General features: G+C 40.5%; 1 protein-coding gene across 3 annotated transcripts in view; it reads left to right on the forward strand.

Annotated features, from left to right (window-relative positions):
- Positions 1-243: 243 nt before the first annotated feature.
- Positions 244-18,281, forward strand: part of tpd52l1 (tpd52 like 1) — a 34,363-nt gene continuing 16,325 nt past the window's right edge. For all 3 annotated transcript variants that reach the window (XM_048531373.2, XM_048531375.2, XM_048531376.2), the window contains exons 1-4: positions 244-384; positions 7,453-7,553; positions 10,040-10,188; positions 18,108-18,209. In XM_048531373.2, the coding sequence (XP_048387330.1) occupies positions 366-384; positions 7,453-7,553; positions 10,040-10,188; positions 18,108-18,209 (371 nt within the window). In that variant the 5' untranslated portion in view covers positions 244-365. The remainder of the gene's footprint in view (positions 385-7,452; positions 7,554-10,039; positions 10,189-18,107; positions 18,210-18,281) is intronic.

Here is an 18,281-nt window from a genome sequence, read left to right on the forward strand (position 1 = left end):
GTTCGTCACAAGCAGCTCTATTACGCAGGATCTGTGCTTTACAGGCTGTTCCCCACGATGTACACTGAGACAAACATTAACTGCGCCTGAAGGACAATCAACTCAGTGAAAAACACTCTTACATCTGCCCAAAACTTGTTGGTCTTCCAGTGTAAAGAGTTGACTTTAACGTATCGGACGAGAGTGAGAGTCCTCCAGCCAGCGGGGTCGCTGCAGTATCGGTTGAAAGTGAGAGTCCCTCCAGCCAGCGGGGTCGTTGCAGCATCGGATGTAAAGTGAGAGTCCCGTATCCTGAAGGTGAAGTGGAGCGCAGGTGTGAATCAAGAGTTCGGTTCCCAACGGATCCGGGATTGAGAGCGAATTTAATGGAGCTCCACGAGAGAGGTAAGGGCTCGCCTCCATCTCCACAGTATACTCACAGGAGAGAGGAGAAAGAGAAATTTCCCATAAGTAATGTCGTTAAATTTTCCTACTGTTTCTTTTTCTTATTTTCCCAAAACCTTCCAGTGCAGCAGGAATGTTTTGTTAATATCTTAAAATGTCATTGAAGGCTGGAGTCACTATCTAGTTTAAATCTGACGTGTTTTTCTAATTTGGCATTGAATGTTTGACTTGGGAAAACTTAATTTCTGATTGGATACGATCGGCAGTGTTAGGCTGAATACGAGGGGATGCGGTTGCCTTGGAGCTGCAGCCTTGTGGATCCGTTTCCCTGTTTCCATGATTTGGACAGAGGGGAAATTGAATTAACTCAAAATAAAACACCAGTGGACGCTGGAGACTTTGGAACAAACGAAAAGTAGAAATTACTAGTGAAACTCAATGGGTCTGACAGCATCCGTTTGGAATCTGCTTTTTCTCTGTTTAGAACATAGAACATTACAGCACAGTACAGGCCCTTCGGCCCTCGATGTTGTGCCGACCTGTCATACCAATCTGAACCCCATCTAACCTACACTATTCAATGTACGCCCATATGCTTGACCAATGACGACTTAAATGTACCTAAAGTTGGCGAATCTACTACCGTTGCAGACAAAGCGTTCCATTCCCTTACTACTCTCTGAGTAAAGAAACTACCTCTGACATCTGTCCTATATCTTTCACCCCACAATTTAAAGCTATGCCCCCTCGTGCTCGCCATCACCATCCTAGGAAAAAGGCTCTCCCTATCCACCCTATCTAACCCTCTGTTTAGATGCTGCCAGACCTGCTCAGTTTCTCCAGCAACTTCTCTTTTTGTTTTGCTTCAGGATTCTGAATGAACTGTTTTTTTTGTTCGGTCACCATGCAGAATAGTTGGGAGAATCTTGAAAAGTTGCACCAAACGCAGCAGCACAAAGGGTTTTAACGGTTTAATTTAAATGTAAAGTGAGCACCTCATCTCCAAAGGTATTTGGAAAGGAAACAGTTAATGTGATGTTCAGAAGAAGAAATGTGTATTTACATAGTACCTTTCATGGTCTTGTGACTTGCCCAAGTATTGTGCAGTTGATTAATTAGTTTGAAGCTAATCACTGTTTAGCCAGAAGAATTACAAGTTAATGCAATTGAAAAGGTGTGAGTTTTGTCAGTCTTGAGGCTGGCTTCTCTCCAGTTTCTTAGGACTCACTAATTAAGATACCTTGGATGTATGCAATGTGAGTTCTTTCCAGTGCGGTTTTCAGTTTGAAACTGTGCCAAAAATAAATTATGTTTTTCAGAAATAAAAGCATTGCACAGTAGAACACTTTCACAACTTTCCAATGTTAGAACTAAGCATGCCCTAAAATGGTTGGGGGAAATCACAGTAGTTCAGATCAGACCTCAAGGTAAAACTATTTTTGTACTACAGTTATCTACCTTAAATCTGACCTCAAAAGCAGTAAAACCGTGGCAGTGTCACGTAAGCAGCTGCTACTGTAACCAAGTATGATTGTCAATCATTTCTTGTTTAAATTGTAGCATAGTTGTTTACACCAACCTAATGGAAAGGTCAGGTGAAAAATCAGTTGTTTCCTGGTTGTCTGTGTTTCAAAACGTGTGTATTCACTGGCCTAAATACAACAATTAGAAGTGAAGAATTTGTTTTTATACTTTCAGAGACTGTCTTGAATTTGTTTCTGAAATTTTAAACAGGTTATTTTATCTTTATAATGTTTGTATTCATTTCTGCTTTTCTTTACTCTTTCTGTTGTTTGTGTCTCAGGTTCCAGTTACAGAACAACTCAGTAAATACTAAATATTTGCTTTCCTGTATCTCAAACACATGGAGACACCTTGTGAAAATGCACAAGAAACTACTGGCTGAAGTATGTGTTTTTTTTTCGTTCAGTGGAACATTCATCTACAGCCTTATGATAGAGGTGATTCAGTTGCTGAGTTCTAATACTGGAATATTGGAATATTGTTACTAGTTGAGGGAGGCAATAGTGTTGTGGCTTTGTTGTTGGACTAGTAATCCAGAAACCTAAAAATAGTATTCTGTGGACCCAAGTTCGATTTCTACCAGAGCACATGGTGAAATTTTATTTCAAAAAAAGACTCGGAATTAAAATTCTAATGATGACTATGAATCAATGTCAATTGTTATTTTAAAAAAAACCCCAACTGATTCACCAGGGAATTCCTTAAGGGAAGGAAATCTGCTTTCCTTTCTTGGTCTGACTTTCATGCAAGTCTAGACCCCGATAAATATTGTTAACTCTAAAATGAAAGCTCAGTTCTATCAAACAGGGGAAGAAATTGCTGGGCCCCTTGCTGAGATGTTTGTACCATTGATAGCCATAGGTGAGATGCCAGAAGACTGGAGATTGCCTAACATTGTGCCTCTATTTAAGAAAAGTGGTAAGAAGAAGCTAGGGAACCATAGACTGATAAGCCTGATTTTGGTGGTGGGCAAGTTGTTGGAGGAAATGCTGAGGGATAAGATTTACATGTATTTGGAAAGACAAGGATTGATTTGGGATAGTCAATAGCTTTGTGCATGGGAAATTGTATCTCACGAACTTGGAGTTTTTTGAAGATGTAGCAAAGGGGTTTGATGAAGGCAGATGTGATCTATACGGACTAAAGTAAAGCATTCGACAAGGTTCCTCATGTTAGACCAGTTAGCAAGGTTAGATCACACGGAATACAGGGCGAATTAGCTATTTGGATACAGAACTGGGGCAAAGGTAGAAGATAGAGGGTGGTGATGGAGGGTTGCTTTTCAGACTGGAAGACTGTGACCAGCGGTGTGCCACAGGGATGGGTGCTGGGCCCATGCTTTTTGTCTTTTTTATAAATGATTGGGATGTAAACATAGGAGGTACACTTAGTAAGTTTGCAGATGACACCAAAATTGATGGCGTTCTGGACAGTCAAGAAGTTTACCTCAAAGTACGATGGGACCTTGATCAGTTAGGCCAATGGGGCAAACGGTGGCAAATGGAGTTTAATTTAAACATGAGGTACTGAATTTTGGAAAGGCAAATCAGGGCAGGACTTGTACACTTGATGGTAAGGTCCTGGGAGTGTTGCCGAACAAAGAGACCAGGCTCATAGATTCTTGAAAGTGAAGTTGTAGGTAGGCAGGGTAGTGAAGAAGGCATTTGATATGTTTGCCTTTAGTGGTCAGTGCATTGAATATAGGAGTTGGGAGATCATGTTGCGGCTGTACAGGACATTGGCCGGGCCACTTTCGGAATACTGTGTGCAATTCTGGTCTCCCTGCTATAGAAAAAATGTTGTGAAACTAGAAAAAAATTCAGAAAAGATTCACAAGGAAGTTGCCAGGGTTGGCAGGTTTGCCTGTAGGCAGAGGCTGAATAGGCTGGGACTATTTTCCCTGGAGAGTCAGAGGCTGAGGGGTGACCTTATGGATACTTATAAAATCCATAAGGGGCTTGGAAAGGGTAAACAGGCAAGGTCTCTTCTCCAGAGTGCAGAGTCCAAAACTAGAGGTCATAGGTTTAAGGCGAGGGGGAAAATATATAAAAGGGACCTAAGGGGCAACTTTGTCACACAGAGGGTGGTGTCTATACGGAATGAACTGCCAGAGGAAATGGTGGAGGTGGGTATGATTACAACATTTAAAGGGCATCTGGATGGGTATATGAATAGGAAGGTGTATGGGCCAAATGCTGGCAAGTGGAACCAGATTGAAATAGGATGTCTGGTCAGCATAGACAAGTTGGACCAAAGGGTTTGTTTCTGTGTGGTATATCTCTATGACTCTAAGCATATTAAAAGCATCAAAAATGCAATTAAACAGGATGGATCTCAGCCTTGTCAAAGCCATTCTTACCAACATAATGAAAGCAAAATATTACCGATGCTGGATATCTGAAATAAAAAAACAGAAAATACTGGAAAAATTGCAGCTTTGGCTGCGTTTGTGGACAGCAAAAGAGATTTAATGCTTCAAGTCCAGACACACTTTTTCACCACACTGTAGTGGATTATGTTATTGACAAATTGGGAGAAGAAGCAGATGGAACAAATGGTGAAGGTGCCCTAAGCAAAGAGAAAGGTAATATTATTAATGATGGAGAAATTGAGATGTAGGATAAGTATGAATAATAAATTTGATTAGAAAAATGTAAATGGGCTTTGCTGATAGCAAAAAGAGACAAGTAAGATGTGGTGGGAGTGCCTGGATGGTGGATTGTTGGAGGGTTCTGAAGCTTGTAAAGTATCTAAGTGGAAAGTAAGGTGGTGTTCCTCTAGCTTCATTGGAGCATTGCAACGGACCAAGGACAGAGATGTTAGCATGTAAACAAAATGGTTTATTGAAATGGAAAACACTTGGAAGATAGGGATCATCCTACAGAGAGAGCCGATGTGTTCCCAAACAGTCACTGGGGCTGCATTTGGTCTCACGTGTGTAACGGTCTGAAAATGACTACTTTGTGAGCATCAAATGCAGTAGAGTAGATTGAAAGAAGTACAAGTAAACTACTGCTTCAGCAGGATGGTGTGTTTGGGACCTCACAGTGAAGAAGGAGAAGGTAAAAGGGCAAGTGTTGCACCTTCTGCAGTTGCGTTGGACGGTGTCTTGGGGGGATGAAGAAGTGTAAGGAATGATGAAAGAGTGTAGCAGAATGTCACAGAGAGAAGTCTCTGCAGGATATTGACAGAGGAGGGGAAGGAAATATGTGTTTGGTGTCAGAAATGGAAGAAGATGATCACTCGAACATGGAGACTGGTCGGATGGAAGTGAGGACCAGGAGAACCTTATCCTTATTCTGGAAAGGAGGCGAATGAGTGGGGACAGAAGACAGAAATGGGTTAGACATGGTGTGGAAAAATCATTGGTTAGGAAAAAGGAGAGGATGTTGTAGGCATACCAGTGGAAGGTGTCGTCATCAGAACAGATGCAATGGAGAATTTGGGAGAATAGAATGGAGTCCTTGCAGGAGCAGGTTTTGAGCATTTGTAGTCAAGATAACTGAGATTTGGTAGGTTTGTAGTGAATATTACTGTATAGCCTGTCACGAAGAATGTAAGCAATGAAGTCAAAGACAGGAAGAATCAGTGATGAACCAGGTAAGTGAAGGATGCAAATGAAAGTAAAACTGATGGATTTATCGAATTCTGCATAAACAGGAAACATCATGATGACATCATCAGCGTATACGAGAGTGAATTGTGTGTTGGGGCCTGATTAGGACTGGAACAAGGAATGTTCCACATACTGCATAAAAGACACAGGCACACCTGGGACCCAAGTGGATACTCCTAGCTATGCTTTTGACTTGGAGAAAGTAGGAATGAGTTGAAGAAGTTGTACAAAATGAGAATAAGCTCAGCCAGGCGAAGGAGGATAGTGGTTGATTGGACTGTTCGGGTCTCATTTAAAGGAAGAAATGGAGAAAGCTCACCATGTCCTAGTAGGCGGTGGACATATAGAGGGGTTGCAGATTCGTTATGAAGAGGGGGTGGCTAAGGCCAGGAAATTGTAAATGATGGAACTGAAGTAAAGCATCAGAAAAATCATGAATGTAAGCAGGAAGAGACTGAGTAACACGAGATAACGTAGAATCAAGATGAGAAGAAGTAAGTTCAGTGGGGCAGGGACATGCTGAAAAGAATGGGTCTGCCAGGACCAGTCCTGTTTGTGAATTTTGTGATGAAGGTGGAAAAGGGCTGTGCAGGGCTTGGGGGGATTATGAGGTGGGGAGATGTCCAAAGACAACGAGGTCAGCATCGGTCCTGGAAACAACAGCTTGATGTTCGTCAGTCGGGTCACAATGCTGAGGAGATGGGATGAAGTGTCCAAGGGTTGACGGTCAGCCTCTAAGTTAGACGACAGTAAGCTAGATTATAACAGCACCATACTCATTAACAGATTTGATATCATAATCAGGGTTAGACCTGAGAGAATGGAGTACAGGCAGTTCAGGGGAAGAGAGATTAGAGTGGGTGAAGGGAGCAGAGAAATGAAGGTGGCTAGTATAATGTGAAATAGAGAGAGGACCCCTATCCACAGAAGTGGGCATGGAGCCAAAGTCAATGGAGGAAGACTTTGACGTCATGTGCCTGAAATTCATTGAGGTGGAGTTATAAAGGAGGTGTAAAAGTCCTTTGCTGAGCACATATCAAAAGTCAAGGTGTAAAGTGAATATATGGGAGAGGTGGGATTAGGAGGAGGGCTGGAGCATCAATAAGAGGGATTACTGCACAGTCCTTGGGGAGCAAAGTTCTTTCTTTGGTGATGATACCCTTCATTGAGTATGTTGCACTATCACCATGCTCTGTGGGGTAGACTTTAAGCAGATCTAGCAAGTCAAGACTCAGCATCTTTGAAGCACTGTGGACCGTCAGCAAGCATAATTGTACTCAAATACTATCTGCAATTTCATGTCATGGCATGGCGTACCCCCACTCTACAATTGGCATCAAGCCAAGAGATTGGTGCTTATTCAATGAAAAGTGCAGTCGGATGTGTGTTATGGTGCCAGAAAGAGGTCATTTGCACCAGCTGCTGCACAATTTATCCTTGGTGCTAATCTCCTGCCTTTTCCCTGTTTGTATTTAAACTGAGACTGCCAGAAACACCACTCCTACCTCAAAAATAAGTTGTAAAAATTTCCTCATGCATAATGGCTCAGCAATCTAAACCCTCGGATTAATACCTAGGAATCGTATGTGCTTAAGTATAAAATATATTGACTTAGTTTTTTAAAACTTATAGCTATTCAATGTGTAATGATAAATGCTCAAATGTGAGCACAAGATATATGCTTGATAATTTGACAATCTTCCATCCATCTGAAGATCAGGAATAATGATTTCAGTCTTTAGCTCAAGTTTCCAACTTTTCTAGTAATAAAGCAGCTCATGCCAATCTACAGCAGTAATGTTAAATGGCAGTTAACATTTCATAACTCTCAACGCTGGTACTGAAAGATTCAGCAGCTCAAGTATGATTATGTAATTCAAATTCTAACCTTGGAAGACAAAAACAACAATATTTTTATATTTTAACAGCCCTTTTTGAAGCCAGATGTTTTTCTGATCTGGGTTCTGATATTGACCTCGGAGTGCTCCCTGAAGAGGAAAAAGAAGATCTTGGTGTAGAATTGGCAAAGGTAATCAGAGATTATACTTTTTTTGGTGAGAAAACTTTAGCTATGAATTCCACAAAACTGCACACAAGTATGAAATTTATTGCCTTGAATTCAATTGAAAATAACTCACTTTAAAACAAAATTGACATAATACCCAAATTTCCAAGCTTTTCCCAATGACTTTTGAGTTTGTCCAGAAATTAGTTGAGCCACGGGGATCTGCAGTGTCTTGGATTTGGTTCCTGGTTTCTGCGTAGTTAATTCATTTTTGCTGGGAAGATTGTTTTTATGATGTCAGGAAAGGAATCTTCTTGCAGATAGCTGCACAGTGTACTGCTCCATTCACAGTCCTTTTGATCATGAAGGCCACCATCTCAGCTGACAGTACGATGTAGGTAATATTCCAGCTTGGTCCAAGTGACAGATAATGTTTGCATCATGTAACTGCTGATAATGACATCACAAAAGCAAAAAGCAAAGCTATCTTGTGGTGACCCAAAGTTTTTGTCACCCTCACAATCATTGACCAGAAGCTTAACAGAATCAAATATGTTTGTATGTTGGGAACTCTGTGGTTCACCACTTTGATATCTCAAAACCCTCCAGCATGTCTGCATTTTAGTAGTCTCGATGAGATGCTTGCCAGTTATCTGAATAATTGCAGCAATAGTAGAGAAGCTTGCTCTTCACCAGAACGGGGGAGTTTGCTCGATTCTTCTTTGTCTTTAGATCTGAACTGCATTCACTTGCACTGGCACAGTATGACTGCAGAATATGTGAACGTAGCCCAGTAACTCGGACAGGATTTGTATAGTTAATGGGAGGGCTCTGCGTAGTGTTGTGAAACAGAAAGATTTAGGGGCTCAGGTACATAATTCTTTGAAACTTGCATCACAGGCAGACAGGATGGTTGGAAAATGTTTAGCATGCTTACCCTCATTGCTGTGACCTTTGAGGATAGGAGTTGGGACGTCATGTTGAAGCCTCTTCTGGAGTACTGTGTCAGTTCTGATTGCCTTGTTATGGGAAGGATATTATTAAACTGGAGACAGTTCAGAAAAGATTTACCATGCTGGTGGTAGGAATAGAGGGTTTGAGATTTAAAAATAGACTGGAAAGACTGGGACGTTTTTCAGTGGAGCCTAGAAGTTGAGGGGTGATCTTATTGCAGTTTATAAAATCATGAGGAGCATAGATAAGGTGAATGACAAGTGTCTTTTTCCATGGGTGGGGGAGTTTAAAACTAGGGGGCATACTTTTAACATGAGCGGAGAAAGATTTAAATGAGAGACGAGGGGCAACTTTTTTTTTTAACAGAGTGTGGTTCATACGTGGAATGAACTGGTCCAGTAATAGCGTTTCAAAGACATTTGGATAAGTTCATGAATAAGAAAGGTGTGGAGGGATATGGGCCACGTGCAGGCAAGTGGGACTAGTTTAGCTTGGGAACATAGTTGGCGTGGACTATTGCAACAACTTCATCTCCTATTGCTTTTATCTATAAGGAAATGTGTTCCCCCTTCAAATCTTTCCCTGTCCCCCCAGAAACAGACTGCTCTCAAGTCATGCTGAAAGCTGAATTGGACATTTGTAACTGTTCCTTCAATATTGGTGTGTCAGCATTCTAGTACTCTGTAGCATTATTACAGGAGCAAATCACCAGCGAGCTCTGAATAAAACTTATAATAAGATGCTCACACAACAAATATTGGATTGTAAATGCAACATTTCCAATATCAAGATGAAAATTTTAAAAAAGCTTTTGTTGAGATGCGGGCATTTTTGCTAAACTCTCGCAGCTTATCCTTTTTGATTCATCCACTGCCTTTGACATTATTGACCACAAAGTCCTCCTTTAGTGCCTCTTCGTCGTTGTCACGTTGGACAGGAATGCACTTGTACGCTTATTTATTATAGACAGTGTATCCCTGCAATTATGGCTTGCCTTCCGACTTCTGCACCATTATCTCTGATGTCCCCCAAGTCTCTACATCCTACATTAACCATAAACACAGCATTATCTTTCTCGTCTGTTGACAACATTAAGTTGCAGCTTCCTGGCACTTATTTCAACTTTCCTACTGTTGCTGAATTATCAGATTGCTTATCTGGCATCCAGAACTTGGAGCACAAATTTCGCCCTGTTAAGTTTGGGAGCAGTGGCCTGCTGATGAAAAGTATGGGAACAGGTTGCCTTTTCAATGACAGAAATTGCATAGCTTGTCAAGAATTCTCGAGAAAAAAGGTACACTTAGGAGAATTTCTTTTTTAAAAAAAGTAAGAATCCAACTCACGTTTTGTCTACACTCAGTTATTTTTGAGAGGTCAGGACTTAACGATTTGCAAAGTAAGTGCACTCAGCGCTGCTGTAATTTATGCAGTGGTTTACCTCAACAAGATGCCCAGTAGGCTAGAAGGTAGTTCTGACTTTGATTGTAATATAACCTACTGAAATTTCTACTTTAGAGTTGTGCATGGAGAATTTAAATGTTTTCTTTAAATGTCAGCTAGAAGATGAAATCTCTACCTTGAGACAAGCTCTAAGTGCCAAGGAGAAACATCTAGTGGAAATAAAGCAGAAGATGGGCATTACCCCACTGAATGAAATAAAGCACAACATAAGCAAAAGCTGGCATGACATGCAGACTTCTGTGATGTAAGTTTTTGAGTGAAGGAGTTTGCTGATACTTGATTGAACCTAGTGTACTGTATTCCTGCTGCTATATTCATCTAAATATTTATTTTCTCGATACAAGTTATATTTTTAGATGCTGGGTAACTTTTAACTATTTAATGGAAGCATCTATTAAAAATTAAAATGAACATTTCTCCCAGTTATGTTAGTGATGTAAATTTGCTGTATTTGATCCTGAATTGTCCAGATGAAAAAGAGAAAACTGCACTCGTTGACATCATCAGCAAGGATTGAGTTGGACTGAGCCACATTTGAATGCTCTCCATCATCATTGTGTATTCTCAAACTTGGTCAAAGTACCTGTAAGTTGTCTGCATCCAGATAGATTTATACTAGAATTGGAATCTCCATATTAATAAATTTAGGGGAAAGCTTTCTATTAACAAGTAGTTTATTTTAAACATGAAAGTGTGTTGAGTGAATATTTCACAAGAAATGTATTTTTCACCTATTTGAAGATGAGAAAGCTAATGGCAGATAAATGCAGGTCATACAAACTTCAACCTGCTTCACTTTCCTTAATGTGAGTAAATTGGGAAAAATTGCAATCTTTGCAAATTATCTGTCTTATTGGAGTCTTTTTAAGCCAAATAAAATAAATGCCACATGCTGCAATTTAGTTTTACATATTTTACTTTCTTGTACCATTGAAAGGACCTAATTTCACCTCAGTGTTTCCTTCAAAGTAAGCATTTGAGTTGTAAGGGTTAGAACTTCCTCAGATCAACAACTAGGCCTAAAGGTAGCACTGTGGCCTTTTCACCTTCTTGGGATTTGGACTATGAAATAAGATTGGCTGATAATGCATGTATTATGCTGAATGTCAATTTCAAAACCTAAATTTTAAAAAATGTTGGAAAGTTACAGTTAGAATGTTTGTGAAATGAATAATGAGATGAAAGCATTGATGTAAAACCAGTGGTTGCTTTTGTTTTTGAAAATAATCACAACTTTGCTTTGATTGCATTTTGTGCTGAAGAAATATTGCTATTAGATATGAATTGAAAGCTGATTATACTGTTGCCACACCACAGCTGAGTGGCAGTAGGTATTGAGTGAACTGACCATGTTCATTGTGGTTTAATTCTTATGTATTGCTTGCATCTCAGTATTAGATTACATTTGCAATTACTATACTCATTTTTAAAGAAAGACTTATTTCAAATGGAAGGAATGGCAATATTGTTCCAACTCAGGATGTTGTGTGACTTTGCGGGGACCTTGAAGTTGGTGGTGTTCGCATGCATTTACTGTACCTGACCTTCTAGGTGGTAAAGGTCACGTGTTTGCAAGGTGTGACAAACAGCTTTGAGTTGTTGTGGTGCATCCCATATATAGTACATTATTGCCACTATGCAGTGGTGACAGAGGGAGTGAATGCTTGAAAACTGGTGGATCAGATCGATAGGTGGTGGATAGGCTGGTCAAACAGGCTGCTTTGTCATGCACGGTGTTGAAATAATTGAATGTTGTTGGACCTTGACCAATCCAAGTAAGTGGACAATATTCTATTAAATTCCTAACTTGTGCTTTGTAGATAGTGTGTGAGCTTTGGCAATCAGGACCAGAATTGCTTGCTGCCAAATTGGAATCTCTGCCCCGTTCTTGTAGCCACAGTATTTATTTAGCTACTCTTGTTATTTTCCTGGTCAGTGATAACAACCAGGATATTGATGGAGGGGTAAGTGATTGTAATGGTGTTAAATTTCAAGTGAAGGTAGTTAGCTTCTCTTTTCTTGGAGACAATCATTGCCTGGCACTTGTGTTATCTAACACTTATCAACCCAAGCTTGAATGTTGTCCAGGTCTTGCCACATTTGGGCAAAGACTTCTCCAATATTTCAGGAAATAAAAGCAAAATATTGCAGGTGCTGGAGATCTGAAATAAAAACGAAGTATCACAAACTCAGCAAGTCTGACCGTTCTCTGGAAAGAGGAAGTTAACTCTGTTTGTTTCTCGGTTTACGACTGTTGCCAGACCTGCCGAGTTTCTTTAGCACTTACTGGTGTATTCCAACATTTAAGGAGTTGTCAATGGTATTTAACACTCTACAATCAGTAAACATCATCCATTTGATTTTATAATGGAGGTATAGTGATGAGGCAGCTGATGATGTTTTGGCCTAATACTCTGAGGAACTCCTGCATTGATGACCTTAGACTTAAGATTTGTCTCCAAGAATCCCAACCAAATTTCTGGGTATGACTCCAAATAGTAGAGCATTTTCCACCTGATTTAATGAGTATCAGTGAGCAAGTAATTGGCATATAATTGCTGTCATTGACAGCTTCCACCACTTTGCTGATGATTTGGACTAAATTGATAGAGCACTAACTGGCCAGTTTGGACGTGTTTTGCTTTATCTATACAGGTTATAAATGGGCAGTTCTCCTCAATGTTAGATGATGCCAGAATTTTACCTGCTGACTGGTGGAACTGTAAAAGGGTAGACAGAATTTGTATTGCAAAGTAGTAAGACAGGAATTTGGTAGACTTTTTTCCTCCTGTTTATCTCAGGTATTGTAAGCTCATCCAAGATTGATACATACTTTGGATACATGTTTGATATTCTTTCAGATTCAAGGACCCTAGCCACTTCCATAAACAACATCTGTGTTCATGGGTTCGTCAAAAATATTTTAATACTTAAAAAGTATAACCAGGATCTTGTGGCTATGAGCTCCCCTTGTCCTTTAAATTCGGCATCTTGAACTTTTTATACGCTTCTCCAATCTTCAAGAAAGCAGTTAGTTAATATTTTGGTGAGATGTGTTTATGTAAAAATTGTTAGGCTACTTTATTTTTGTCTGTAACTGAACAAAGCAGTCGTTGTTCTAACACTTGTCACTTCAAATTATTCTGTAGACTATCTCTTGATGAGGAAAAGATGTGCCATTCTCTTCTAGCTGGTGGATGAAGTTGCATGTCATATGACTGACCACGTCATTAATTCAGACCTCTTCCAGGAGACAGTCATAGGCATTACCTGCCTTTCATTGCAGACATAGAAAGATGAGACATTCTCAGCTGTAGAATGTAATTTTTTTTCTGGGATATTTGCAGAGATGTTTACTCTGATTTTTGATCTGTATCTTCAGCATGTGGCTATTCTGTGACTCTACTCCTTGAAAGAAAGCTTTAACTTAAAAACACATTTTTGTATCAATTATACCAAGGTCCTCTTCAAAGGTCAAAAGCTGAAAATCCCTGAACACAACAATGATAAAATTAAATGCCAAATTTTGGGTTGAATTTATTTTACTTCTGAACATTTTGGTATATCAGCCCTATTTATAACTTTGAACAACATTTTTCAGTATCCTCATACTTTGAAGGGTAGTTGTACCGATTTAATTTTTGTCAAAACAGCAAATTAGCATGTGCAGCCTTGATCTGATGCCATATTCAGTCAGACCTTGGGTTCATCCAAAACACAGTACAATAGACTTCTTTCTCCAAGCGTAGGTCATTGTTGCTATGGGAAGATACTTGCATGTGAGAAGGCGTATTAATGATAGTAAAGTTGTGATTTAAGAGAACTGACCATGAGAAGGCCAGGAGATCAAGTTTAATAACTGATCCCTCAATGAATTTATGATTAGTTTTCAACTATGCCCAGGATACTTGTTTGCTGTTGTTAAAATATTTAAATTGTTTCTTTTGTGTGTTTACTATAAAATTGTTTTCTTAAAAAACATACTTGTCATACGTAATCACCGAAAAAAATTCTTAATGAACAAAAGGGGTAAACTAGAATGGTGAGCAACTGTAGCCATGCTGTTGGATTTGCAGTATGCAGAGAGTTAGGTTTCACTACAACCATTCCAAAGAAACTGGAAGAGGACTTGTATACAACAATTTTAGTTGCTTCCAAGTGTCAGAGGATCAAGGGATGTACAGCACAGAAATAAACCCTTTGGTCCAGCTCTGACCAGATATTCTTAATTAATTTGGTCCCATTTGCCAGCATTTGGCCCATATCCCTTTAAACTCTTCCTATTCATGTAACCATTCAAATGTCTTTTAAATGTTGTAATTGCACCATTGTCTATCATTTCCTCTGGCAGCTCATTCCATACATGCACCACCCTCTGCGTGAAAAAGTTGCCCCTTAGATCCCGTATAAATCTTTCTCCTCTCACTTTTTAAACCTATGCTCCCAAGTTTTGGACTCCCCTACACTAGGGAAAAGACCTTGTCTGTTCACCCAATCTATGCCCCCCATGATTTTATAAACCTATATAAGGTCACCTCTCAGCCTCCGAAACTGCAGGGAAAACATCCCAGCCTATTCAGCCCCTCCCTATAGCTCAAACCCTCCAACCCTGGCAATATCCTTGTAAATCTCTTCTAAACCCTTTCAAGTTTCACAACGTCCTTCCTGTAACAAGGAGATCAGAATTGAACAGCATGTTTCAAAAGTGACCTCACCAATGTCCTGTGCAGCCGCAACAAAACCTCCCAACTCCTATAGACAATGCACCGACCAAGAAAGGCAATCAAACTAAACACCACCTTCACCACACTGTCTACCTGTGATTTGACTGTCAAGAAACTATGAACCTGCACCCCAAGGTAATAGAGGTGTAATAGAACATTACAGCACAGTACAGGCCCTTCGGCCCTCGATGTTGTGCCGACCTGTCATACCGATCTCAAACCCATCTAACCTACACTATTCCATGTACGTCCATATGCTTGTCCAATGATGACTTAAATGTACCTAAAGTTGGTGAATCTACTACCGTTGCAGGCAAAGCGTTCCATTCCCTCACTACTCTCTGAGTAAAGAAACTACCTCTGACATCTGTCCTACATCTTTCACCCCTCAATTTAAAGCTATGCCCCCTCGTGCTCGCCGTCACCATCCTAGGAAAAAGGCTCTCCCTATCCACCCTATCTAACCCCCTGATTATTTTATATGTTTCAATTAAGTCACCTCTCAACCTTCTTCTCTCTAATGAAAACAGCCTCAAGTCCCTCAGCCTTTCCTCGTAAGACCTTCGCTCCATACCAGGCAACATCCTAGTAAATTTCCTCTGCACCCTTTCCAAAGCTTCCACATCCTTCTTATAATGCGGTGACCAAAACTATACGCAATACTCCAAGTGCGGCCTCACCAGAGTTTTGTACAGCTTCAACATAACCTCATGGTTCCGGAACGCGATCCCTCTATTAATAAAAGCTAAAACACTGTATGCTGTCTTAACAGCCCTGTCAACCTGGGTGGCAACTTCCAAGGATCTGTGTACAAGGACACCGAGATCTCTCTGCTCATCTACACTGCTAAGAATCTTACCATTAGCCCTGTACTTTGCCTTCTGGTGACTCCTACCAAAATGCATCACCTCTCACTTGTCTGCATTAAACTCCATTTGCCACCTCTCAGCCCAGCTCTGCAGCTTATCTATGTCTCTCTGCGACCTACAACATCCTTCGCCACTATCCACAACTCCACCAACCTTAGTGTCGTCTGCAAATTTACTAACCCATCCTTCTACGCCCTCATCCAAGTCATTTATAAATATGACAAACAGCAGTGGACCCAACACCGACCCTTGCGGTACACCACTAGTAACTGGTCTCCAGGATGAACATTTCCCATCAACTACCACCCTCTGTCTTCTTTCAGCAAGTCAATTTCCGATCCAAACTGCTATATCTCCCACAATTCCATTCCTCCACATTTTGTACAATAGCCTATTGTGGGGAAACTTATCGAACGCCTTTCTGAAATCCATGTACACCACATCAACCGGTTTACTCTCATCTACCTGTTCGGTCACCTTCTCAAAGAACTCAATAAGGTTTGTGAGGCACGACCTTCCCTTCACAAAACCGTGCTGACTATCCCTAATCAATTTATTCTTTTCTAGATGATTATAAATCCTATCCCTGATAACCTTTTCCAACACTTTACCAACAACTGAGATAAGGCTCACTGGTCTATAATTACCAGAGTTGTCTCTACTCCCCTTCTTGAACAGGGGAACCACATTTGCTATCCTCCAGTCATCTGGCACTATTCCTGTAGACAATGACGAGTTAAAGATCAATGCCAAAGGCTTGGCAATCTCCACCCTGGCTTCCCAGAGGATCCAAGGATAAATCCCATCTGGCCCAGGGGACTTATCTATCTTCACCTTCTGAAGGATTTCTAATACCTCTTCCCTGTGAACCTCAATCCCACCTTGTCTAGTAGCCTGTATCTCAGTATTCTCCTCGACAACATTGTCGTTTTCTAGAGTGAATACTGTTGAAAAATATTCATTTAGCGCTTCCCCTATCTCATCTGACTCCACACACAACTTGCCACTACTATCCTTGATTGGGCCTAATCTTACTTGCGTCATTCTTTTATTCCTTAAATACCTATAGAAAGCCTTAGGGTTTACCCTGATCCTATCCGCCAACAACTTCTCATGTCTCCTCCTGGCTCTTCTGAGCTCTCTCTTTAGGTCTTTCCTGGCTACCTTGTAGCCCTCAAGTGCCCTAACTGAGCCTTCACATCTCATCCTAACATTAGCCGCCTTCTTCCTCTTGACCAGAGATTCCACCTCCTTCGTAAACCACGGCTCCCGCACTCTACAGCTTCCTCCCTGCCTGACAGGTACATACTTATCTAGAACACACAGGAGCTTTTCTTTGAATAAGCTCCACATTTCTACTGCGCCCACCCCCTGCAGTTTCCTTCTCCACCCTATGCTCCCTAAATCTTGCCTAATCTCATCGTAATTGCCTTTCCCCTAGCTATAACTCTTGCCCAGTGGTATACACCTATCCCTTTCCATCACTAAAGTAAACATAACAGAATTGTGATCACTATCACCAAAGTGCTCACCTACTTCCAAATCTAACATCTGGCCAGGCTCATTACCCAGTACCAAATCTAATGTGGCTTCGCCCCTTGTTGGCCTATCTACATACTGTGTCAGGAAGCCCTCCTGCACACACTGGTCTCTTTATTCGGCAACGTTCCCCAGGACTTTACCTTAAATGTATAAGATGTATGTTGATTTATTTGCCTTACCATTTAATCTAGGTCATTTATCTCGACTAAACTCCATCTAACACTCTTCAGCCCTATTGCCCATCTGATCAAGATCCCATTATGATCTCTAAGGTAATCTCCTTCATTGTCCATTACACCACCAATTTTGGTGTCATCTGAAAAGTTACTAACTGTATCTTCTATATTCACATCCAAAGCATTTTGTAAGTGACAAAAAGCAGTGGAGCCTGCACTGATCCTTGTGGCACACCACTGGTCACAGGCCTCCAATGTGAAAAGCGTTCCTCCACCATCACCCTCTGGCTCCTCCTTTTGAGCCAATTTGGTATCCAAACGGCTAGCTATCCCTGGACTCCATGTGACCTAACCTCACTAACCAATCTACCATGCATTAGAAAACTATTTTCTGATCACCCTGATCAGAGATGTTATTACTCAACTCTGGAACAGGTAGGATTTGAACCTCAATCTCCTGGCTCAAAAGTAGAGATACAACCACAAAAGCCCACCCATAATGATATGTGGTAGGTACAATGTTGGGCATTATATATTTTGGTCACTGTACTGTTCTGGACCCTGTTTTGACTATCTTCACAGGATGGGGAAGTATTTCCCAGAACGGTTTTCTCCCTAAACTGGTGTCTTTTTTTCCGAGCTTTTTTTGCTTCTCTGGAGATTACATTGTGAAGATTGTTACTCATATTCATCACAATTAAATGAAATAAATGATCTGGACTTTATGTTCTTTCTTGTATGTTGTTAGATAGTACTTGAAGCTTTTTTAAAAGAAAAAAGTCTGATAGAAGTCATCACTTTCCTCTCCGCAGCATATATACTTAATTTATTTTTATTTCTTTCCCTCCATAGATATAAAAAAACACAGGAGACTCTTAATGCCACTGGGCAGAAGGCTTCAGCAGCATTGAATAATGTAAGCTCTACACTTGGCAAGAAACTGGGAGAAATGAAGTAAGTTAAAGTGAATGTTATTCAATCAATAGATTTGAATTCTAACTTCCGTACTCTATGTAGCACATACAT

The sequence above is a fragment of the Stegostoma tigrinum genome, chromosome 4 (assembly GCF_030684315.1).
Source record: "Stegostoma tigrinum isolate sSteTig4 chromosome 4, sSteTig4.hap1, whole genome shotgun sequence".
Classification (NCBI taxonomy): Eukaryota; Metazoa; Chordata; class Chondrichthyes; order Orectolobiformes; family Stegostomatidae; genus Stegostoma; species Stegostoma tigrinum.